Raw genomic sequence first — 24,623 nt, forward strand, 5'->3', positions numbered from 1 at the left:
CCCCTTTTCGTCCTCCTTGGCCGCCCTTTGCCCCTTCCCGCCCTTTCCCTCTCGCCTCGGAGCCCCATTCTCGTTGGCTACCTCTTCGGCCCACTCCTTTCTTCTTCCGCATCCCTTGTGCCTCGCTCCGACTCCAGCCTCTCGTTCTGACCCCGGGAATCTCCCGAGGAGCGCAACTTTCCAGCTGGAGACCCCGGGCGGGCAGAGCCCCTGGACAGCTCCCTGCTCCGCGTTGTCCTCACACTCCAAGCCCCGTCCTACCCCTCTGGGTTCTGACCAGGAATTTTCTCCGTTCATGTTTAACCGCGACAGGCACAGACTCTGGGTGAAAAGAAAGAACTTCGTGCTTTGGCTGCAGCATTGCGAGTGTAAAGGGATGAGTGGGTTGCACGGAGAGGTGTGAATGTGCTTTTTGTCCTGGGGGCCGATTGTTTGCTCTCGGTCTAGTTTGCCTCTTCGAGTTGCTGGACAGGGTTTTCTTCCCCCTATTCTACGCTTCCTGGTGGTCTGGGAGTTTCGAAATCTTTTAACGTTGTGATAACTACGCTTACCCGCGCCATCCCTTGATCGTTCTTAGGTCTTCTCGGGAGTGGAAATGTAGACCTAGACTTGAGATTCAGTGAGGTCTTCGTTAAAACGGCAAGATAGAAGTAAGATTGTGACTCATCCATTTCGTTGAAAGAGAAAACCAGGAATTTGTCCTTTTGATGGAGGAACTTAGAATAACTGTAATTTTTGTAAGGTTGTGGAAAATCCGAGGCACAGTTAAATTGCCCGGTTTGATTTGACCGAAGTAACTTCGAATAGGCTTTTTAAAGTTTCATCTCTTTGGATATTGTTCAACTTAAAGAGTTCACTGCAGTTAAAACGCCAAGACTGTCTCCCACAAATTTGATGTTAATGAAGAAGGGCAAGCCAATTGTACCTGTTGTCCGGAGTTAGTTGTACAGCCCTTTCTTTGAGTGAATGTGGATCTGAGGATGCAGAGGAGCATAATGAGCCTTTTATAATTACAAAGATGCTCTTCTCTGGCTCTTAAGGTTATGCCTAACGCTCACCTTTGCTTTTGGCTAAAATAACTGAGAAAAAAGGTGAGTAGTTAAAAATGCTGGAAGTCTGAAAATCGTTTAGACAGAACTTCATTCCTGAAGTTTTAGTCTGTAGTCAGATTTTAATTCTGGCCTGTTTTGGTTTTTAGATGATAGATCTTTTAGTGTGTCAACAGGAATGTAAAGTTTTTATTAACATCTAGGGTGATCACCTGCCGTGCTATTAAGTCAGCATTGTATAATTAAAAGTTTACATATATGGGTTCAGAGCCTCTTAGCACGGTGTTATATTGTAAGCTCTTGGAGGGCAGGAATGAGATTCTTCTAGTCCTTACAGAAACGGAGTTTAGACTTCTATCCCTAGCATTCATTCTAGTGCCATGCACGTGGTAGGAATTCTGTAAATATTTGTGAACGAAATGAATTTCTGCCTGTATGATTCAGCAGTGTATACTTAAATGTGACGTGTACATAAATGCTGACTAATTTCCAGAGAGGGCGAAAGAGGACTTGTGTGGGGTCTGCGGGTTGGGGAGATTGGCTCAGATGATTTATTAACTCGGTAAGGGCTGAACATTGATTAACGGATCATAAGGTAATTGAGGAACACTATAAGTCAAACTTCAATTTAGTTCTACCAGCAGGAAGAATTTGTTTACAATCTACAGTAGTACTCTTTTAGATGATGTGAAGCTTTGAAAATATTGAAATAAGTGATTGCTCACCTCTCCCCCCAGGTATATAGGAATTGATTGTGTATTTGGAGGGATCCTACCCTAAATTGAGAAATAGGGACTAGTGAAGCATGGGATTGTGTGGATAATGTTTCTTCGTGTTTATGTACTTAAATAAACCATCAAAATATACGTGGAGAATGTATTTAAAATTTTTTGTGTGTCCCAAGAAGTTGAAGTGCAGGCTGGCTGAATTCTTTTTTTTTTTTTTTTTAGTAGCTGAATTCTTTTGAGACTGTTTTCAGTGTTCCCCAGAGACCTCTGCCTAAAATACCTTAACTTCTGCAAATAAATAAATAAGTGAAAAGTCCTGATTCCTTGACTCTTTATTTTGCGCTGGTACTACAATAATAGAATGGTTACATTATATGAGACATGATGACACCTTGACCTTTGGAATATTAGAGGTCTCACAATAACTTCAGAGCCACCCTGAGAAGAGCAGATACGAATCAGAGAGGACCCAAGGCCTGGTGGAGAGGCACTACTCCCTCTGAGAATGCCTAAGGGGGCTGGGGGCGGGGTGGGGGGGTGGTAACAGCTTAGAAATAAAGAGGTGAAGTGAATCTTTTGCTTCAAATATCCTCTATTTCTATTTTTTTTTTTTTTTTTTTTTTTTTTGAGACGGAGTCTTGCTCTGTCGCCCAGGCTGGAGTGCAGTGGCCGGATCTCAGCTCACTGCAACCTCCACCTCCCGGGTTCACGACATTCTCCTGCCTCAGCCTCCCGAGTAGCTGGGACTACAGGCGCCGGCCACCTCGCCCGGCTAATTTTTTGTATTTTTAGTAGAGACGGGGTTTCACTGTGTTAGCCAGGATGGTCTCGATCTCCTGACCTCGTGATCCGCCCGTCTTGGCCTCCCAAAGTGCTGGGATTACAGGCTTGAGCCACCGCGCCCGGCCTATTTCTATTTTTTTCTGTGGTACTTTTTTCTTTCTTTCTTTCTGATTGTCTCTGATATGTTCACAGATGCTGCTTTGCTTAATTTTTATTCAGGATTTGGTACTAATAACCCTGAGTGAAAAAATAATTTGGAGACTAGATTCAAGGGTTTTTTAACAGACTTCTTTGTTGTGTTTCTTGTTGCTTCGGTTGGTTCTTCATCTCCCTTTCTCTGTTTAAAATATAAAAATCAGGTGGAAAATATGGAGGACTTTGGTTAGTCAAACTAGTTAAGAGATCATTTAATGGTGCATCTACACAATAGTCATTTCTATTTTTTTTCTTTACTTTCAACCTTTAGGCTAAAGAAAAGTTTTTTTTTTCTTTTTCCACTAATGTGCACAATAATTTTTTGTGGGGTTTATAGTTCATTTATTTTCTTTCTTGTTTAACAATTAATTATACTATTCCAGGCCATGAAGAAAAACACAAATGGAAGTATCAACCTTACTGGTAGAGTGTATTTATAATTCAGCTTTCACAGTGGTAATGCCTTGTTCTCTAAAACGTATCTTCCTGAACATAGCTGTCTGGGTCAGGATTGCTCTAGAGAAATACTATCATGTGTCATGAAAGTTATACTTAACTAGGGTTAGGCCAGACAAATACTCAGTGTCATTTTAAAGAATCAGAGTGCTATAATTTGAGCTATTCCCTTTCATTTCTGATGTCATTTTGTTCATAGATTTCTAGGCCAACTGGGGAGATTCCCCTGTTAAAATGTATGTATACTGAAACGTAGATTTCAGATCATCTAGTTTCCAAAATTGTGTAATAGGATATTGGCATCAAGTATGTGAATAGTTTATATTCTGTCATAGTACATATCCATTTTTGGTATCATTTCATTTGTTTCCCCTTAAGAAAACCTATAGTCTCCAGTTATCTACACTGAAACTTCCTTTTCGAAATAAAAATTTGCTTTTTTTTTTCTAACAGTAAAGGTAACAGGAATGTAAAATCTTAAAAAAAGGTATACTTTTGATCCCATCTGTTTTTACTTTGCTCACTTTATTTTCTTTTTTAGTGTTAACAGGAACATCGATAAGTAGTGTAAAAACTTGCACAATGAAATCCGAGGCCAAGGATGGAGAGGAGGAGAGTCTACAGACTGCTTTCAAGAAATTAAGAGTGGATGCATCAGGGTAATTAAATATGTAATACATTATTTGGAATTATTTGTTTACTCATTCAAAATAGTCTCTTCTCCCTAAAAAGCTCTTCCTCTTTTAAAATTTCTCATTATTGAAAGGAGATATAAATGCTAATAGTGCAATACAACATCCTTCCAGATTCTACACAGTATTGTTTTAGTTTAAAAAAAAAATACCCTTTGGTTAAATTTGAAAAGTAGCAGTTCATTTGCCCTCCTAGGTTGGGTGTTTTGGTTTTCGTTCACTTTGAGGAGGGCTTCCCCCCACCTCTTTTGAATAAAAGATTATCAAGTGGTGTCCCATCAGGGATTTTGTCATACATCTCAAGAGAATCACAATATTTTTCACTAAAAGTGGATTGGCTCAATAGAAATCTATGAAGACATTGTAGATTTCATGGTCTGTGATTGCTGAGTCTATCACTATGGAAACCTCTATTCAGTAGGGTTCTGTCACTGAGATCAATAACCTTGGACCCTTTGGCCAAACTAATTAGTGTACCTGCATACCAGCTGCTGTCTGAATGTTAATGTTTCACCCTTTGCAAAATGTTCTGTGTAAGACTCTTCTCACCCCAATTCTTTCTCCCAGGCCAAAAGAAACCAGCATTTTTAATGGATATAAGAATTTCTTTTTATGAATGGAAACTAAACACTGGAAGCTCAGAGTAGAACACCCACAAGTAATAATAATCATCATTAATGTTTATTATTTACTTCCTGTGCCCTAAACACTGGGTTAAGTACTTTGTGCACATTATTTAATCCTCACTACCACCTTAGTACATGGATACTACTGTCATTTCAGTTTACAGATGAGACTCACACAAATTAAATTACTTGCTAAAAGTCACATTGGTAAAAGTTGCAGAGCCAGGATCTGAACCTAGGCAGCCTGTCTCTAGAACCTCTGCTCTTAACCATCCTTTTTGTGGTACCTTGAAGACAATATGAAGAAATGCATGCAGTACCTAGCACAAAGTAAAAACTAGATGTTAGTTGTTATAGCCACCTGCCTGTTGCTAGTACTATTTTTGGCCTATCAAATTAAAAGGTTTATGCTGATAGATTTGCACAGTAGATATTATAGGTGCTCATATTTGCTTCCATGATAGTTCAAAAACATATCTTTCCTCTTGATGGTTTTCTAATGTGGTCGTGTTGCCAGTTCATATCAGTAATTTGATAAATCGTCTTGGGAAACAGAAGCAAAGCAGAGAAGCAGATAGTTCCAGATTGTGGCTGCAGTGTATCCTTTGTGATTTCTTATATAGGAATAATTTTTTTAAATCAGGAAAATACTAGGAATATGTACACACAGTTATACATACAAATCTCTTAGTGTGTAAATTTATGTAAGTAACTCTTGATACACAGACTTCTTTCCTGATGTTTTAAAAGAAGTTGAAATGTAAAATAAAGCCAGGCTGGGCATGATGGCTCACGCCTGTAATTCCAGCACTTTGGGAGGCCGAGGTGAGCACATCACTTGAGCTCAGGAGTTTAACAGCAGCCTCGGCAACGTGGCAAAACCCTGTCTCTGCAAAAAAACCAAAAAATTGGTGTGGTGGTGCATGCCTGTGCTCCCAGCTGCTCTGTAGGCTGAGGTGGAAGGATCACTTGAGCCCAGGAGGTGGAGGTTGGAGTGAGCCGAGATCGTGCCACTGCACTCCAGCCTGCGCAACAGAGCGAGACCCTGTCTCAAAAAAAAAAAAAGGTAAAATTAAGCCATTTTGGTATCCCTAAAAATTACTTAGAACATTATTTAAAAATTTTTCAAAATATATGATCAAAAATTACATATTTGTAAAACCAAATGCTGCATGTTCTCACTTAGAAGTGGGAGCTAAGCATTGAACACACATGGACATGGGAACAGCAGACACTGCTGACTACTGGAGTGGGGAGGCCAGGAGCAGAATGTGGGTGGAAAACCTACCTATAGAGTACTGCGCTCACTACCTGGGTCCAGTATGCCCATGAACAGTTCTACACATGTACCACCTGTATCTAAAATAAAAGCTGAAATGAAAAAAATTATATATTTGTAGCATATGTTCTGCCTTGAGTAAAATTATAAGGGAAGGAGAACATTTGAGAAAACAAAGTAAGAGAAGGGGTGAGTCATTAGCATGACTAAGCAGAATAAGACTTGTGTAGTAGTGTATCATACGTTCTAGTTGTTTTATATTGTCGCCAGTTTACAAATGGGACATCTGAGGATTGACTCATAAACTAACCAAGCCTTGCCAGGAATTTAGCATGATCCCGTTCAACAGGTTTTGACTCCTTAATGGTATTTGTCTTATTAGGACAAATCTCTATATAGATATAAATCGATATATATAACAAAACAATATTCTGTTTATCTGACGATAATATAATACATGCTTATAATAGAAAAACTTACGAAAACAAAACAGGATAAAAACGGAAGTAAAAATCACAGTTTACCATAACCACTGTTAACACCTATATCACTGGTTCATGATAGCCTATACTTATTTTACCTAAGTATTTTTTACTCAACTCTTTTCCTAAGTTGAGATCATAATAATATGTATAGGTGTTTAACCATGCTGCTTTCTCCTTACAAGCATTCCCCTATATCATTAAAAGTTCTTTGTACACTTAATTTCTAATAAATTCCCAACATTTTACTGTATAGGTGTGCCATAATTTAGAAATACAGTATTTTTTTCTATTACATATTATTCCCAGTTACTTTTTACTTTCAATTATGTTTCATTGAACATCCTTTCATTTTAGTAGATTAATGTCTCTTTCTAAAGAATTTTGTCAGCACCATAGCATCTATAGTAGGAGGGGTGTGTGTGTGTGTGTGTGTGTGTGTGTGTGTGTGTGTGTATGTTTACGTGTGTTGAAAAAGTCTGGAAGGATTTCCACCAATGTTCGATGTTGGTAGTCTCTGGGTTGTGAGTTTATGGATGATTCTGTTCTTCTTGCCTTTAGATTTTTTCATGTTCTTTACTGGGAACCCGTATTATCTGTATAATTTTAAACAACAAGGATTTACTCTGATTAATATTTCAAGTTTATTAGTTGCAAAAGTTAGAATATTTTTCTAAAAGTTGCGTAATATTTGAAAATGTATTCAGTGTTAAGTTAGATGGAGTCTCCTAAAGTTTTTGCTTCTAAACTTAGTTCCATGGCTCTGGTTTGCCTGCGTAAGATAAATGGTCAGTGTCATTAGCATTCTCTGACCATAAGGCCTGATCTGCCCCATGGAAACAGCCTGAAAGTCTATTTATATCCTGCTGCTGGGTACACTTACCAGTCATTCTTTGGCTTATGATTTTGCAGCCATGGGCTTTTAGGGATCTTCTAAATTTGGTTTTGAAGGAAAATGTACACTAAAAGCTGAGCAATTTTTGAGAAACCCAAACTGGAAAAAAAAAATGTGTGATAAAAATTGTATTTGAGTTAGTGAGAACAATATGTTCTCCTCATTTTACAGTTTTTTGTAGCCGTAAACTTTGTTCTTGTCTTCAGGTCCATAGCATCTCTGTCTGTTGGAGAAGGCACAGGTGTCAGAGCACCAGTCAGAACAGCAACAGATGATACCAAACCTAAAACCACATGTGCATCTAAAGACAGTTGGCACGGGTAAGAGCTTCTTATTGAAATGATTTTCATTCCAGTATTATAAAATATTACTGGATTTTCCTTCCTGAGTGTCCAGAAAAGAGTAGGTTATGATATAGAACCTAAGACCCAATGATTAGAGAAGGACCTATTCCTTCTTTTGCTGAATTTGCTGAGACTTTCTTTTTGGCCTGGTCCGTATTCAATTTTTACAAATATTCTATGTCTATTTGAGAAGATTGGTACTTCTCTCATTATTCTTGGATTCTATGTCCATTAAATCAGGCTTTTAAATGTGTTATTTGAACCTTTTTTTCAATTATTTAGTTAACTTGACTTACAAATAATAGAGATGTATGTTGAAATCTACCCCATGGAAGTGAATTTGTCTATTTTCCCTTTAAATTCTATGTTTTTGCTTTATGTATCTTGACGTTATTTTGTTGGATTTATATAGCATAGGTTTTGAATGTTTTCCTCCTGGTGAATTGAAACTTTTATTATATAGTGACATTCTTAATCCTTCATAATGGCTTTTGTCTTAAAGTTTTCTTCTAGTGAGTGTTTCCCTTGTTTGTCTTTTTCTTTCTTTCTTTTTTTTAAGACGGAGTCTTGTTCTTGCTCTGTCACACAGACTGGAGTGGTGTCACAATCTCAGCTCACTGCACCCTCCGCCTCCCCGATTTGAGCAATTCTCCTGCCTTAGCCTCCCAGGTAGCTGGGGTTACAGGTGCCCGCCACCATGCCCAGTTAATTTTTGTATTTTTAGTAGAGACAGAGTTTCATCATGTTGGCCTGGCTAGTCTCAAACCTCTGACCTCAGGTGATCTGACCACCTCGGCCTCCCAAAGTGCTGGGATTGTAGGTGTGAGCCACCACACCCAGCTTTCTACTTTCAAGCATTCTGTGTTCTTGTATTTTAGCTGTTTCATATAAATATCATGACTAGGTTTTATTTTTTTCTGTTTTACTCAATGTGATCAGTTTTTTTTTAACTGCTGGGTTTAGTGCATTTACGTTTATTTGATTATTGATATCTTCAGAAGTGATTCTGCCATTTTACTTTGTCCTGCTTTTTTATGTTTTTCTTTCCTTTTTTTCCCCACCTTCTCCTTGTTTCCTTTCCAATTGTTTAAAAACAATTGTTTGCAAGGATTTTGTTTGTTCTTTTCCTCTAGTGGTTTGGAAATGGCACACTTTATTTCTATTCTTTCAGTAGTTGTTAGCCTTGATTTTGCCATGTGTGCTTTTAACAAAGACAAAAATTAATGATATCTTAGCCTTTCTCCTCAGAACCCCTTTCCTCTGATCTCCTGACTTCCATAATGTAGTTGCCCAGTATTTTAGTTGTGTTACTTATTTTTAATCTCACAAACTAGGTTTTGTTGTTATTATTTAAGCAGACAGTGTTTATTTAGATTTTTCTACTTGTTTGTAACTTCTTTTCTCACCATACTTTCACCTCAGACCTCCCATATACAATCACTTCCTTTTTTCCTAAAGTAGTTTCTTCAGTGAAAGTTTATTGCTAGTAAATAGGACCTCTGCATTGTATAACTCCATATAAATACATTTGAAAGGGCCCCTGATGTTAAATAATGTCATGTCCTATTGGTAAATAACAATCATCTGTATCCGTGGGGTATCGATTCCAGGTCCTCCCCACTCACACACCCCTCTCAATACCAAAATCTGAGGATGCTTATGTCTCTTAGACAGAATGGTGTAGTATTTGCTTACAACCTGTGCTCATTTTTCTGTATACTTTAAACCGTCTCTAGAGTACTTATAATAGCTACCACAGTGCTTACACAGCGCTTCACTCACGCAGACTCAGCATAGTGCTCAGAGCACAGCAAATTCAATGCTTGCTTTTTGGAACTTGGTGGAAGGGATGTTTTCAGTCTGCTGCTAGTTGAATCCACAGGTGTAGAATCCATGGATACAGAAGACCAACTGTACTTTGCTCTCATTTATCTGAAAATGTCTTTATTTCGTCCTTGTTTTTGAAAGATAGAGTTGATATACTCGACATTATATTTCTAGATTGACAGTTATTTTCTCTTAGCACTTAAATGAGGTATAGTTGATTGTCTTCTGGTTTCATTACATTGATATTGAAAAGCATACCTTCAATCCAATTGTTATTAATTTGGAAATAATCTTTCTAGTCTCTGGCTGCTTTTAAGATCTTCCTGTTGTCTTTGCTATTCTATAGTTTTGCTACAGAGTGTCTCTATGTGGATTTCTTTTTATCCTGCTCTGGTGTATTTCCTGTATTCATAGATTCTCTTTATCAAATGAGAAAATTTCTCTGTCATTGTGTCTATGAAAATCACTTGTCCTCTGTTCTCTGTATTCATTTCTTCAGAAATTCAGACTTACTCTGTCATCTCTTTTAATTTTTACATTTTTCCAAATCCTTGTCTCTGTACTGCCTTTTAGGTCAGGGGTTGGCAAACTTTTTTTTGTAAAGCACCATATGGTAAATTTTTTAGGCATTGGAGGCCAAGAAGCAAAATTCCAAGGATATTAATAAGTGCTTAAATAAGAGAGAAAACTCCTACTCTACCCTGCTTGCCTGGGGTTGGCCGTCCTGGCTGGTGGACACGTTTTGTCTTCAGTTGCTGAGACAGTCGCAGGATAGAGTGACTAGCCTGAAAGGAGAACCTTGTGGAATGGGTGGGTAGCATGTAGTGCCAGGGTCAGTTCTACTCTCTGTTCCAGTGAGGCTCAGATCCCAGCATGCTCTTTTCTCCTCCAGAGATCCCAGCACTGGTTGAAGTCTTGAACTGAGATTCTGCCTCTCAGTGATCAGCAGTTGCCAACAGTAGAGACTCAACATGTAGATGTTAGCCAGTGTGGGCGCTGGACAGTGGTGCAACGTGTCCACTGGCCAGGAAGGTGGGAAGGGAGAATAGGGACAGGGGAGGATCCTCTAGCCTGGTCTGTGGCTCACAGTGCTAGCCCACTGGAGCAATGTCCACAAGCTGTACAAAAACAGGCAGGGAGCCAGATTTGACCCACAGGCTGTAATTTGCTGGACCCTGTTACAAATAATTCAGATTTATTTTCCAGTCAGGTAATTATTTCTTTAGCTGTGTGTACAAGTCCCCCCTTATCCATAGGGGATATGTTCCAAGAACCCCAGTGGACACCTGAAACTGCAGACAATATCAAACCCATTTGCCATCAGTCAGAACATGTTTTTGTTCATGTCTTCCACCTACACATTTAATGCCTTTTCTGTCTTAACTAAGGACTTAAACATGCACTGTGGCTGTAACTTTTGCATTTGAAGTGCAACAGTAAGTCTATCACAAATTTGTTTTTCCTTCTTCACAATTTGTCAGACAGGAGATTCATTCTTACTATACATCTTAGCAACCTCAGTATGTGTTTTGTTTCTTTCCTTTCCTTATTAAGTCAAGAACTTTCACCTTTTCTCTTAAAGAAAGCTGTCTTAGTTCATTTTCTATTGCTGTAACTGAATACCTGAGACTGGGTAATTTCTTTTTTTTTTTTTTTTGAGACGGAGTCTCGCTCTGTCGCCCGGGCTGGAGTTCAGTGGCCGGATCTCAGCTCACTGCAAGCTCCACCTCCTGGGTTTACGCCATTCTCCTGCCTCAGCCTCCCGAGTAGCTGGGACTACAGGCGCCCGCCACGTCGCCCGGCTAGTTTTTTGTATTTTTTAGTAGAGACGGGGTTTCACCGTGTTAGCCAGGATGGTCTCGATCTCCTGACCTCGTGATCCACCCGTCTCGGCCTCCCAAAGTGCTGGGATTACAGGCTTGAGCCACGGCGCCTGGCCAAGACTGGGTAATTTTTAAAGAGACTTATTTCTTATATTTCTGGAAGCTGGGAAGTGTAAGAGCATGGCACCAGCATCTGGTGAGTGTATCATTGCTGCATCATAACATGGGGAAGGATATCACATGGCAAGGGAGCTCGTGAGAAGTAGCCAAACCAGCTTTTATAACAGAGCCGTTCTTGTGATAACTGTCCCTCTCCCTCACTAACCTTTTAATTCATTAATCTGTGGATGGATTAATCCATTCTTGAAGGCAGAGCCCTTGTGACCCAATCACCCCCAAAAGTCTCAGCATTGATGCGTTCAGGACCAAGTTTACAACACATCAACTTGTGGGTGACACATTCTAACCACAGCAGAAGCACTTCGTGGCTTTTCTTGGTATACCCAAACTGCTAGCATCACTACTCTTGCACTTTGGGGCCATTGTTAAGTAAAATAAGAGTTACTTGAACAGAAGCACTGCAGTACCATGATAGTTGATCTAATAACCAAGATAGCTGCTAAATGACTAATGGGTAAATAGCATATACAGTGTGGATACCCTGGACGAAGGGCCGATTCACATCCCAGGTGGGATGGAGCAGGATGGTGCAAGATTTCGTTATGCCACTCACAGTGGGGCGCAATGTAAAACTTACGAATTGTTTATTTCTGGAATTTTTTATTTAATATTTTCAGACCATGGTTGACTGCAGGTAACTGAAACTGTAGAAAGTGAAACCATGGATAAGATGGGACTACTGTGTTCTGTTTAGCTCATTCATTTTGTTTAATTCCAAATAAAACATTTTTTTTTTAGTGTCCTGTTTGGTTCTTGCCTCTAATTCACTTAGCAGTTTTGAGTATCTTTTCTTTTCACTCAGTTCTTTATTTAAATGTTTCATGAATAGTTACCTTACATAGTGTGTCCAGTAATTCCCAGTATCTGAAAACCTCAGGGATTGTAAATATTGTTAGTTTTTTGGTTTTAATTGATTGGCTGTTACCAATGATAGAAATGAATCAAAAATCTATTTAATAGTAATGGCATAATGATCATTTGTAACGTTAGCCTCACAGTGGTTCTGACGCTGCTATATTCAGGTTTAGGGCACAATATTTAGACTTTACGGGATTGGTTTCAGTTGTCTGTCTGAGGTGTTTCCCTCAGACCCACTGGTCAAAGGCTCCCAAGGTGTTCTATCCCAAATGTTTGGCCCAAGTGATTCAGTTAAAAAATACCATTATCTCACCTGGTTGTATAGCTTGCTAATAAGATGATGTTGAAGTTTTTGAGACACAAAGACTTAGGCAGCATGGAAATGGAGGCAGGTGCATCTCTTGTGGGAAATTTATGAGCTTAGACTCGTAAATCTGACGGGAGGTAAATTTCCTATTATCATAAAAAATCTGTTTGGGACAGCTCTGTATCCCAGCTTCTTCTTGTATATATTTTTCCTCTTAGGTCTACAAGGAAGTCTTCACGAGGAGCAGTGAGAACTCAGCGTCGTCGGCGTTCTAAGTCTCCTGTCCTTCATCCTCCAAAGTTTATACATTGCAGTACAATAGCATCTTCTTCCAACAGTCAACTGAAGCACAAAAGCCAGACTGACTCACCTGATGGCAGCAGTGGGCTGGGAATTTCAACCCCAAAAGAGTTCAGTGCAGGAGAAAGCTCTACTTCTCTCGATGCTAATCACACAGGGGCAGTCGTTGAGCCTTTGAGAACTTCCGTTCCAAGGCTCCCATCAGAGAGTAAGAAGGAAGACTCCTCTGACGCTACCCAAGTCTCCCAAGCAAGTCTCAAAGCCAGTGATCTCTCTGACTTTCAGTCCGTTTCCAAGCTAAACCAGGGCAAGCCATGCACATGCATAGGCAAGGAATGCCAGTGTAAGAGATGGCATGATATGGAAGTGTATTCCTTTTCAGGCCTGCAGAGTGTCCCTCCCTTGGCTCCAGAACGAAGATCCACACTTGAGGACTACTCTCAGTCGCTGCATGCCAGAACTCTGTCTGGCTCTCCCCGATCCTGTTCTGAGCAAGCTCGAGTCTTTGTGGATGATGTGACCATAGAGGACCTATCAGGCTACATGGAGTATTACTTGTATATTCCCAAGAAAATGTCCCACATGGCAGAAATGATGTACACCTGATAGCAAGAAGCTGATTCATATGCTTTAAACCAATGAAGGCTTGTCAAAGAGAGTTAATGGCAGACCTTGTGGCCACTTTGTGTGAGAAGACATCTCTTTCTGCTCACTGTGCTTGCAATAAAAACTTTACTTGGCATCTCAGTTAATCTTCATTCTTTAAACTTACTCTTTGAGTTCTTCCATACACTTCAAGGCAAGCAGATCAAAGAAAAATTTAGAAATGTTCCTGGGGGATGAAGAAACCATAATTACTTGAGACTGGCAGCAGTGGGTAAAAGCCTTTGTAAAACAGTGCATTTTTCAGATTTGTTTAAGGTTTGGTAGCCAAGGAAAGTAAAATGTGATTTTGTAACTGCACTAAACATTTGTCATGCTGTAGTTGCCAGCCCAGAATATTAGAAGTTACAAGACTGATTTAAACCATCTCTGATTTAATGCAAGATTTATTGTGTCTATAAAGATTTCTCATGTTATTGTTAAGCCAGAGATCTAAGGTTTAGATTCAATTTGAATAAACTAGCTGGCCTGCCCTCTATTGTTTGAGAGAGTTATTAACCATCACTAAAGAAGCCCCTGCTGGTGCTGTTCATCCTGAGACATGTTACATGCAGTTACTCAAGCAGCTTGGAATGGGCTGCTTCAGTTGGAGGGAGGAGGTGTAATATTTGAAACTAGTGTGTGTCTTCACCATCTCCAGCATTTTAAGTATATGGCGTGTTTTTTTGTTATTAGTTGTAATACAGGTCTCATACCTCATTTTCGGATGTTCTAGATGGTTACCTCTTTGAGCTGCCCTGTCACCCCAGCAACCCCAAAAGAGAATTTTGCAAATTCTGTATCCCACAGATTTGGTCGACCATTTCAAAATTCCCTGCAGTTTGGTAAAAAAAAATCTGTCCTCGGTTTCAGCTGGATGATGAATCCTTGTTTTTCAGGTGGCTCCAAAAAGAATGTTGCATGTGTTCAGACCATCCTAAGCAGAGCCACCAAATTTAGTGACAGTGTCTAGTCATGTTAGCAATAATGTTAACAGAAGCTTTTGTTTAAATTACAAAATACATTTATACTATTTACTAAAACATTGTGCTGGCTGTCTGGTTGATTCATGATAATGGGATGTGGGCTTCAACAAATAGGTGATTTGTTCTTGGGGGAGAGAGGAAGGGTGTTTACTAGAAAAACTCTAAGCTTAAGTAGTGGGAGTCCTCTGCTGGTCATTAGTTTAGTGTGAATTTAGTGACATCTGAAGGCTGTGGTTAAAGGGAGGGAGCAAAATACCTTATCACAGCTCTAGAAGCTGTGACATATTTCCTAATAATGGTGACAGAAGGTGCACTAGTTAGTATATCTAAGGCAGAAATTCTCAGACTTTTTGTAAGCACCTCCTTTACACTGACAAATTCAGGACCCAAAAGGTTTTGTTACAGTCTCCCAAAAGGATATATCTTAATGTTTACCATATTAGAAATTTAAGATAATTTTAAAATATTTAATTCATTACAAGCTAACAATTTCTGAATGAAAAATAGCTTTTCCAAAACAACAAAATATTAGAAGAGTGGCATTGTTCTACCTTTTTGCAAATCTTTTTTAATGTTTGGCTTAATTAGAAGACAGATTCTCATATGTTTCTGCATTCAGTCTCTGGGATATCGCATATTGTGTGGTCTCTGGCAAACTTTTGTACACTTGTGAGTATGAATGTGAAAAAGGCAACTACAGGTTGAATATTGCTTACATGGAATACTTGGGACCAGAAGTGTTTTCGGATCTCAAAATTTTTTTAGATTTTGAAAGATTAGCATTACATACTTACCAGTTCAGCTTCTGTAATCCTAAAAGCCAGACTGCTCCAATGAGCAGGTCCTTTGATCCTCATGTCAGTGCTCAAAAAGTTCTAGATTTTGAAGCATTTCAGATTAGGGAACGTCAACCTGTAATGTTTTAGTACTATGAAAATAATGTTGACCTCAGATTTCCTGAAAGGGCATCAGGGACTCCCAGGGATTCCCAGACCAAAATTTAAGCTTCTGGTTGTAAAGGTACCACCCTGCTTTCACCTCCACAACTAATGTTTTGGCTCACCTTTAAAAAAACAAAAACTGGGCTGGGCGCGGTGGCTCACGCCTGTAATCCCAACACTTTGGGAGGCCGAGGCGGGCGGATCACAAGGTCAGGAGATCGAGACCGTCCTGGCTAACACAGTGAAACCTGTCTCTACTAAAAATACAAAAAATTACCTGGGCATGGTGGCGGGCGCCTGTAGTCCCAGCTACTCAGGAGATTGAGGCAGGAGAATGGTGTGAACCCAGGAGGTGGAGCTTGCAGTGAGTCGAGATCGCACCACTGCACTCCAGCTTGGGCGACAGAGCGAGTCTCTGTTGCAAAAATAAAATAAAAACTGGAGAGGAGTGGAGCTATTGTAATTAAGTAGTGAGCTATTCAAGTTCATCTTAAGTGGGCCTAACATGTTCTTTGAATTAAGATGAGTTCTTAAGCCTTTAAATGCCTTTTAGTTTGCTTTTCAAGCCAGCGGTCTGGTTATTTGCTTAGTGCTGTATGTTAGTGCAGCAGTCACCAGAGAATGATGATACGTACGTTTTTCATACGAAGGTGTTAGGGGTGTAAGGATTGAAAAGGGCAGAGTTCCAATGACCTACTAACTCAAAATCCAACTTGGATGAAAGTTTAGTCATTCCCGATTTGTGGGAATAAGCTGTAAGTTATCTACATCTCAGCAAAATCTTCCTCAAAACATGAATCTTGAAGTTAAAAATTACTCTGCTCAGACCCAATTGGGCCAACTTTAACATCAGGGTCCCTTTCTTTTTGAATGTGACTTACCAAACTAATCTCCTTTCTCTCATACAGCTAGGGAAATGGATTTGGTTTGTGGATTGAGGGATTAAGTCTCACTCTGATGTTCCAAAAAAGTAACATCTTGATTTCCACATGCCTTTATTGAACAAGTTTTCATTGAATGTTCATTCATTCATTCATTCAATGAGTATGAAGTGCTTACAACACACCAGGGACACTGTACTAGAGCCTGGGAATCAAACAGTAAGCAGAATGATATCCTTGTCCTCAGTAGAGAAAGGTGATGAACATGTAAGTTGTATGGAGAGAGGAAGAATTAGGAGATAGGAAAGGGTGGGCTAGGGATAGGGTTGCTATTTGGGGTGAGCAGAGAAGATGCTGTGATAAGGTGACATTTGAGCAGAGACCTGAAGGAAGTAAGAAAGCGAGCCATGGGGGCATCTGAGGGAGGGGCATTCTTGGCAGAAGGAACCACAAGGATGTCAATGCAGCTTGAGCAGGTGGGGTCAGAGAGAGATGGGTAGGGCCAGATCATGGAGGGCCTGATAGGCCATTTTAAAGGTGTTGACTCTTACTGTGAGTGAGATAGAGAGCCATTTGGGGGAGCAGAGGAGAGAGATGACTAGACTTAGCTTTTTTTTTTTTTTTTTTTTTTTGAGACAGTCTTGCTCTGTCACCCAGGCTGGAGTGCAGTGGCACGATCTCAGCTCACTGCAACCTCCACCTCCCGGGTTCAAGCAATTCTCGTGTCTCAGCCTCTCAGGTAGCTGGGATCACAGGTGTGCACCACCATGTCTGGCTAATTTTTTTGTATTTTTAGTAGAGATGTGGTTTTGCTATTTTGGCCAGTCTGGTCTTGAACTCCTGACCTCAGGCAATCCGCCCACCTTGCCCTCCAAAAGTACTGGGATTACAGGCATGAGCCACCATGCCCAGCTGAGACTTAACCTTTTGAAAGAGCACTGGCTACTGTGTGCAGACTAAGGGAAGGCAAAGAGGACAGTTAGGAGGCTACTGCAGTGAGTCAGGCAATAGGTTTGGTACTGGGTACTTGGCAGTGCAGGAGATAATATGTGTTCTGGAAGGTTTGGTTTTGTTTTGTTTTAGATAGGGTCTCGCTCTGTTGCTCAGGCTGGAGTGCAGTGGTGCAATCTCAGCTCACTACAATCTCTGCCTCCTAGTTCAAGCAATTCTCCTGCCTCAGCCTCCCAAGTAATTGGGACTACAGGCGCATGCCATCACACCCGGCTAGTTTTTGTATTTTTAGGAGAGATGGGGTTTCACCATGTTGGCCAGGCTGGTCTCGAACTCCTGACCTCATGATCCACCCACCTCTGCCTCCCAGGGTGCTGGGATTACAGGTGTGAACCACTGTGCCCGGCCTGTTCTAGAATTATTTTAATCCAAATCCCTTCAGGGATTTGCTGAAGGACTAGATTTAAGGTGTGAGAGAAAGGAATGAAGGTTGACTCCAAAGGTTTTAATAAGTTTGGAGTCAGCTGGAGGGACAAATTTGCAAGTGGAAATTGAGAGTTTTGTTTGTTATTGTCAAATCTGAGATGCTCATGAGATATTTAGAAATGTTGAGTAGGTGGCTGGATGTCTGACAGAAGATCAGGAGAGTGGTGCAGCCTGGGGATGCAGACTTCAGAGTCATCGGTAGAGGGAGTTTATGCAAAGCCATGTGACTAGAGACCTCCTCAGAAATGAATGTAGATAAAGAAGCCAGAAAATGAAGGTCTGGGACATTCCCAAGGTACAGAAGAACTCAGGGGGATGTGGAGGAACCAGTAAGGCAGGAGCAGAACCAAGAGAGAGATTCTGGAAGTCAATTGAAAAAGGATTTCGGAAGGGGTCATCAGCTGCTAGATGCTGGGAAGACCGGGAGCACCCACTATGTGCAGGCACTGGGTAGACACAGATGAGCTGCAATACCTACTGTACAACAGATGCTCAGGTTTTTTAATAATTTAAGTTCTGGGGTACACGTTCAGGACATGCAGGTTTGTTACATAGGTAAGCATGTGCCGTGGTGGTTTGCTGCACCTATCAACCCATCACCTAGGTATTAAGCCTATTAAGCCCTGTATGCATTAGCTATTTATCCTGGTGCTCTCTCTTTTCTTGCTCCCCCAACCTACCCACAGGCCCCATCGTTCCTCTCTCTGTGTCCACGTGTTTCCATTGTTCAGCTCCCACTTAAAAGTGAGAACATGTTTGGTTTTCTGTTCCTGTGTTAGTTTGCTGAGAATAATGGCTTCTAGATCCATCCGTGCCCCTGCAAAGGACATGATCACATTCCTTTTTATGGCTGCATAGTATTCCATGGTGTATATGTACCACATTTTCTTTATCCAGTCTATCGTTGATCGACATTTGGGTTGATTCACTGATCACTAGAGAAATGCAAAATCAAAACCAGAATGAGATACCACCTCATACCAGTCAGAATGGCAATTATTAAAAAGTCAACAAACAAGAAACAAAAGATGCTCGTAAGGCTCTGGAGAAATAAGGATGCTTTTATACTTTTGGTGGGAATGTAAGTGAGTTCAACCCTTGTGGAAGACATTGTGGCGATTCCTTAAAGACCTAGAACCAGAAATACCATTTGACCCAGCAGTCTCATTACTGATTTATATTCCCAGAGGAATATAAATGATTCTATTATAAAGATGCATGCACACCTATGTTCACTGCAGCACTATTCACTATTTTTTGGAAAGAAGAAAATCCTTGCTTTAACAACTCATAGTTTGGGGGAGGAGCCAGCATGTGGGAAGGGCACTAGTCTAGCCAGGAAACCTGCCTGGAAAGGCTTCCAGGGCTACGAGGCTCGCTCTGCTGAGCCTTCCACGGCTGAGAAGAACTCCAATGGATTTCTGGGCACAGTCCTTCTCTTTGTTCCGGATTTTCAGTTCTCTCCCTTTGAGGCTCCCAGAGAAGCAGTCAAGCTTGAGAAGTTGAGCAGGAAATAGAGCAAGTGACCAGGGAACAGAACAAGGGAGTGGGAAGAGATCTGGGATGAAGAGAGGGAATAGGCTAGCTGCCTTTACAACCAGTTTATAATTATTTCAAGTTTATTTTATTTTTTATTTTTATTTATTTATTTTTGAGATGGAGTCTCACTCTGTCGCCCAGGCTGGAGTGCAGTGGCACCATCTTGGCTCACTGCAATCTCTGTCTCCGGGGTTCAAGTGATTCTCCTGCCTCAGTGCCCCTAGTAGCTGGGGTTACAGGAAGGTTTCACTACGCCCGTCTAATTTTTGTATTTTTAGTAGGGACGGGGTTTCGCCATGTTGGCCAGGCTGGTCTCGAACCCCTGACCTCAGATAATCCGCCTACCTTGGCCTCTCGAAGTGCTAGGATTACAGGCGTGAGCCACCGCGCCCAGCCTATTTATTTTTAAATTATAATAATAATTATTATTTTTGAGAGAGGATCTTGCTCCATCACTCAGTCTGGAGTGCAGTGGTGTGATCATGGCTCCCTGCAGCCTCGACCTCCCAGGCTCAAGCGATCCTTCTGCCTCAGCCTTCTGAGTAGCTAGGACCACAGGCATGCACCACCATGCCCAGCTAATATTTCAAGTTTAGTAAATTCCATTGGATTTGAAGAACTTGCTTTTTCTGAGGAAAGGCTGTTGTAATGCACGTAACACCACAAGAGGTCTCCCTTTCCCTGAAATGCACCTGTTTAAAAGGCAGGACGAATGGTAACTTATCAGAAAGCTCTGGGCAGGTAAGGCCAGTACCAAATTTGGCAAAGAATCTTACTTAAACTTCACAAAGTCATAGTATCCCTTTACCAGTAACTTTGTTTTTCAGTTTAAAACATGAGAATAAGGAGTGATTCGATGTCAAGATATTTAATATTTGGGAAGGGTTCTCGCTTCTCTCTTTGATGACTATTTTATTAAGCCCGAAAAGTAATTTAGTATGTAAGAGTAATACTCATAAGCGCTAACACTGATTATATGTGTAGTGTGTTCTGAGCCTTTTTACAATATTAACTCTGTAATCCTCACCCAGTCGTATAAGGTAGATACTGTTATTCTTGATACCAATAATCCTGTGAGGTAGGGACTTTTACAGATGAAGAATTTGCAGTTTAGAGAAATTAACAATTGGTCCCAGGTCGCACAGCTTGTGAGGGGCAGGACTGGGATTTGAAGATGTATCTAACTTCAAAACTACTCATCCTGCAGTAAACGGATTCATGAATCTTTATGTTATTAAACAGTTTCTTAACTGGAAATTTTACCATGGTTTTGTTGTTATTTTCTATCTATCTATTTATTTATTTTTTGAAACAGGATTGCCCAGGCTGGAGTGCAGTGGCACCAATATGGCTCACTGCAGCCTCCAACTCCTTGACTCAAGCGATCCTCCTGCCTCAGCTTCCCATGTAGCTGGGACCACAGGTGTGTATCACCACACCTGGCTAATTAAAAAATTTTTTTTTAAATTGTAGAGGTGGGGTCTCACTTTGTTGTCCAGGTTAGTCTCAAACCCCTGGGCTCAAGCAATCCTCCAGCCTTGGCCTCCCAAAGTGCTGGGATTACAGGTGTGAGCCCCTATACCAGGCACTTACAGTGTTTCTAACCAGAGATGAGAGTCAGATTCATCTGACAAGCTTTTAAAAGAATTCGACTGCCCAGGTCTTCTCCCAGGACAATCTAATTCTGCAGGTCTCAGGTGGGGCTCTCGGATCTCTTTATGTTTTTAAGTTCTATAGGTGGTTCTTGCGTGTTGTAACCCTGGGTAGGGAGCTACCCTAGGGAGCTGCTATGAATGAACAGTGGTTAAATTCACATAGGTGGAACACCCTGCTAAGATGTAGCAATGGCCGCCTGGCCTAAGCATATGATTACAATATAGAATCCGCAGCTCAAACTCCCCTAGCTTCCAGTTTGAGATGCTCTTCCCCGACAGCAGAGCTCGAAAAAAGTTTGTGATTCTCCAAAGACCTCAGTGAGAAGTGGCGAAAGCAGAACTCCCTGGGAGTAGCCCTGAAGTGAATTGTACAAGCAGACTGTCAGTCAACCTGGCCAGGGCTCACACCTAACTACCCAGAGGCCACAGTCTTTATCCACTATGTGCTCCCTGTCAGCTTGGCAAACAGACGGTGACAGTGAGCCCAAGAGGCTGGGTGCCTCTACCTGGTGGTGAAACGCAGATACAGAAGGGGCTCTTTAAGGTCAGGGGCTATGACCAAGGATGGAACCAAGTCCTAAGAACAGATAACCCACTGGAAGGAAAGCAGGGAACATTTTTTACCCACTTCCTGAACAGGAACAAGACTTCCGCAGTGACTTTACGTGGCCTAAATTATCATGGGGTTAGGAAATATGTCAGATAAATTTAAAGTTAGATAATTGTCTGATGTTCTCTAGCACCTTTTGTGCTTAATTCTTTCTCTTCCATCCCCATCTTCTCACACACACACACACATACACACACTCTCACCACACTCTCACAACACACTCTCGCCACACACACTCTTACACGTTCACACACACACTCTTACACACGTTCACACACACACTCTTCTCTTACACGTTCACACACACACTCTTACACACGTTCACACACACACTCTTACACGTTCACACACACTCTTACACGTTCACACACTCTTACACACGTTCACACACACTCTTACACGTTCACACACACTCTTACACGTTCACACACACACTCTTACACACGTTCACACACACACTCTTACACGTTCACACACACACACAGACACACACAGATCTTCCTAGTGGCTCTTACCTTTCCCAGAATTCCTCTATACTCCCATTAACCTTGGGCTTAGCTGGGATTTACAATCATTAGCTCCGGCCACAGCTTCTTGCCGTGGAGATTTATTTGTTCTTTTTATTGGAGTTTGGTGGGAACCTGAGTGGCTGGGAATCCACCCAGGCCCTTCTCTCCTGGCCCTGCCCCAAGAGCTTTCTGAAGTCTGGCCTCACAGGCTCCTAGGACACTAGAGCAAAAGACAGCTCAGAAAGGGAAATTTTAAAAAATAATGACTCTTGAGAATTTCTGAGAGGACCTCATTACAACACAACCCTGGGTTGACAGGAAGGGGACTCCTTTAACCCTCAGGGTCTGCTGGTGGGTCTGCGGCAGGAAAGGCGCAGAGGTACCAAGGGGTGGGGAGAGGAAGCTAGCGGGAAGCCCAGTCTGTGTCTCAGGCGGCGAGGAGGGCAGGCTCCTCTCCCTTCTCTTTGCCTTTCAGGGGAAAGAGAAAGGGAATAGATGGTTGCTTCTTGCACCAGGTTCTCCGGGGTGGAGGGAGCTCAGGGTGGTGCGTGAGCACTGGACTGAGATTTGGCGTATCTTCCAGACTCTGTTTCCACAGCCTCCCCTCTCTTTCTGACTTCCCTCCTCTGCTTTCGGAAGCACATGTGAAACTGTCTCCATTCCTTTCTCTTTAGGTCACCGGATTCCTTGATGGGGCTGGCAGTGGTGCTGTAACCCCAGGTTCCCTTAGGGCATGTGAATGGTGATGGGGCTGAGATCTGCCAACCTCCTCGCTCTGGGGGATTTTCAGTGTTCCAGGACTGGGCGTTCTGCTGGTCTCCCTCTCCCCTCCCTTCCCCGATTCCCCGGCGCCCTCCCTGCCCGCAGACCCAGGGGACTCTGAGAATGGAGGGCAGCTCTTATTCCCGGGAGGAAAAGACACCATGTTCCCTGGGCTGCCTGCACTCAGTTCTCAGCCTCCTTCCTCATCTCTCCAGCCACTGCCCGGGTCTGCAGCACGGGCACGATTTGAAATACCCCTCCTTCCCGCTTTGAAGGAGGCTGGGCTGGCCGGGGGTTATTTTGGGAGCAGCTTCTAGATCCAATGGCCTTGTTAGGGCAACACTGACCTTTCCGTCCCGGGAGGAGGGCAGGATTGGAGAAGGGGGCGGGGCAGCGGCGGGGAGACCGACAGCCCCGCACACCCACTGGGGTGGAGAAGGGGGCCAGCGGGCTGTGGGAACCCAGCCTCAGGCGGGGGCTGTCACCGAGGGGAATTTCCCCTCTTTGAAAAGGCTGAGGACCCCTCCACCCCACGCTTTCACTGGGCTTCTTAAAGAGATCACACCATTTTCCTTTGGACTTCTTGGAAAGCAGACTTGGGACGCTTTGTGGGGACTTTGAACCTTTCCTTCCTGCTTTCTTCCCAGCAGGCAGCCTTGCTCTGGCTGGTGGAGTCGGGGCTCCTGGGCATGGCACTGACTAGCCAACCCAGTGCTGACTTGGCGCCGGGGGTCTTTCAGCCTCTGCTGGCATCCTGCTTCCCCCCTCCTGGGGCGCAGTGGTGAGTCTGGGGGCCTGCCCCCGAGGGCACTGGAGGAGTGTTGCAGGCATCACCCACGCCCTCTGCACTCACCCTGGAGGACGGGGAGGTTGTCAGGGGCTATGATGAGATGAGCGGGGGCCGCTTTGACTTTGATGACGGCGGGGCATACTGCGGGGGCTGGGAGGGGGGAAAGGCCCATGGGCACGGACTGTGCACAGGCCCCAAGGGCCAGGGCGAATACTCTGGCTCCTGGAACTTTGGCTTTGAGGTGGCAGGTGTCTATACCTGGCCCAGCGGAAATACCTTTGAGGGATACTGGAGCCAGGGCAAACGGCATGGGCTGGGCATAGAGACCAAGGGGCGCTGGCTCTACAAGGGCGAGTGGACACATGGCTTCAAGGGACGCTACGGAATCCGGCAGAGCTCAAGCAGTGGTGCCAAGTATGAGGGCACCTGGAACAATGGTCTGCAAGACGGCTATGGCACCGAGACCTATGCTGATGGAGGTGAGGCCAGCTGGGGGCCTGCAGAGGTGGGGCAGGGCCAGGGAGGGTGAGAAACCCTGGTGGAGGGTGGGAAAGGTGTTGGGCAATTGGCACAGAATCAGATGGGCTAGGATGTGATTTGCTGTGTGGCTTTGGGCAAGCTGCTCTACCTTTCTGAGCATCCATTTTCTTGTAGTAAAGATGGAACGAATAAAGGGGTTATTGAGAGGATTAGTGGGAGTGCTTAGTACAAAGCCTGCCATATAAGTGCACACTCAACACACAATAAAATATAACTACTACCGTTAGCATGTTCGGTATGCTCCAACATAAACAGCCATGGAATATACTCTAGCAGAATCGGATTCTAGTCTTAACTTTGCCGTGAAAATTATTTTCAAGCAATAGATCATGAGGAGTATTCATTCATCCACCCACCCATCTACCCATCCACCCATCCATCTATCCACTCATCATCTATCCACACACCAATCCACCCACCTGTCCATCCATCCATCCATCTGTCCATCCACCCACCCACCTGCCTGCCCATCCATCCATCTACCCACCCACCCATTAATGCTTCCTC

The 24,623-nt window shown here is 42.6% G+C and overlaps 2 protein-coding genes across 7 annotated transcripts in view; both read left to right on the forward strand.

Annotated features, from left to right (window-relative positions):
- On the forward strand, positions 1-13,965 carry OSER1 (oxidative stress responsive serine-rich 1). 6 transcript variants are annotated; one of them, XM_011929014.1, is made up of 6 exons: positions 329-397; positions 3,139-3,178; positions 3,411-3,447; positions 3,753-3,870; positions 7,392-7,505; positions 12,743-13,965. In XM_011929014.1, exons 2-6 carry the CDS (start codon positions 3,158-3,160, stop codon positions 13,428-13,430), a joined length of 978 nt encoding a protein of 325 aa, XP_011784404.1. In that variant the 5' UTR covers positions 329-397; positions 3,139-3,157; the 3' UTR covers positions 13,431-13,965. The 6 variants fall into 6 exon arrangements, with proteins under 6 accessions (XP_011784406.1, XP_011784404.1, XP_011784405.1 ...); XM_011929016.1 differs by lacking the exons at positions 329-397; positions 3,139-3,178; positions 3,411-3,447 and adding an exon at positions 1-325; XM_011929015.1 differs by lacking the exons at positions 329-397; positions 3,139-3,178; positions 3,411-3,447 and adding an exon at positions 492-910.
- An 8,845-nt stretch (positions 13,966-22,810) lies between these two features.
- Positions 22,811-24,623, forward strand: part of JPH2 (junctophilin 2) — an 82,397-nt gene continuing 80,584 nt past the window's right edge. Inside the window, exon 1 of the mRNA XM_011929199.1 lies at positions 22,811-24,101. Within this exon, the coding sequence (XP_011784589.1) occupies positions 23,677-24,101 (425 nt within the window). The 5' untranslated portion in view covers positions 22,811-23,676. The remainder of the gene's footprint in view (positions 24,102-24,623) is intronic.

The sequence above is a fragment of the Colobus angolensis genome, unplaced genomic scaffold (genome assembly GCF_000951035.1).
Source record: "Colobus angolensis palliatus isolate OR3802 unplaced genomic scaffold, Cang.pa_1.0 Scaffold8, whole genome shotgun sequence".
Lineage (NCBI taxonomy): Eukaryota > Metazoa > Chordata > Mammalia > Primates > Cercopithecidae > Colobus > Colobus angolensis.

What these genes read in the sequence shown, in the direction of transcription:
- OSER1 (XM_011929014.1), top strand. Translation starts at nt 3,158, where the DNA reads ATGGAAGTATCAACCTTACTG. An exon ending in GGAGATTCCCCTGTTAAAAT is followed by an intron (nt 3,448 to 3,752) that starts GTATGTATACTG and finishes TTTCTTTTTTAG; the next exon opens with TGTTAACAGGAACATCGATA. An exon ending in TTAAGAGTGGATGCATCAGG is followed by an intron (nt 3,871 to 7,391) that starts GTAATTAAATAT and finishes TCTTGTCTTCAG; the next exon opens with GTCCATAGCATCTCTGTCTG.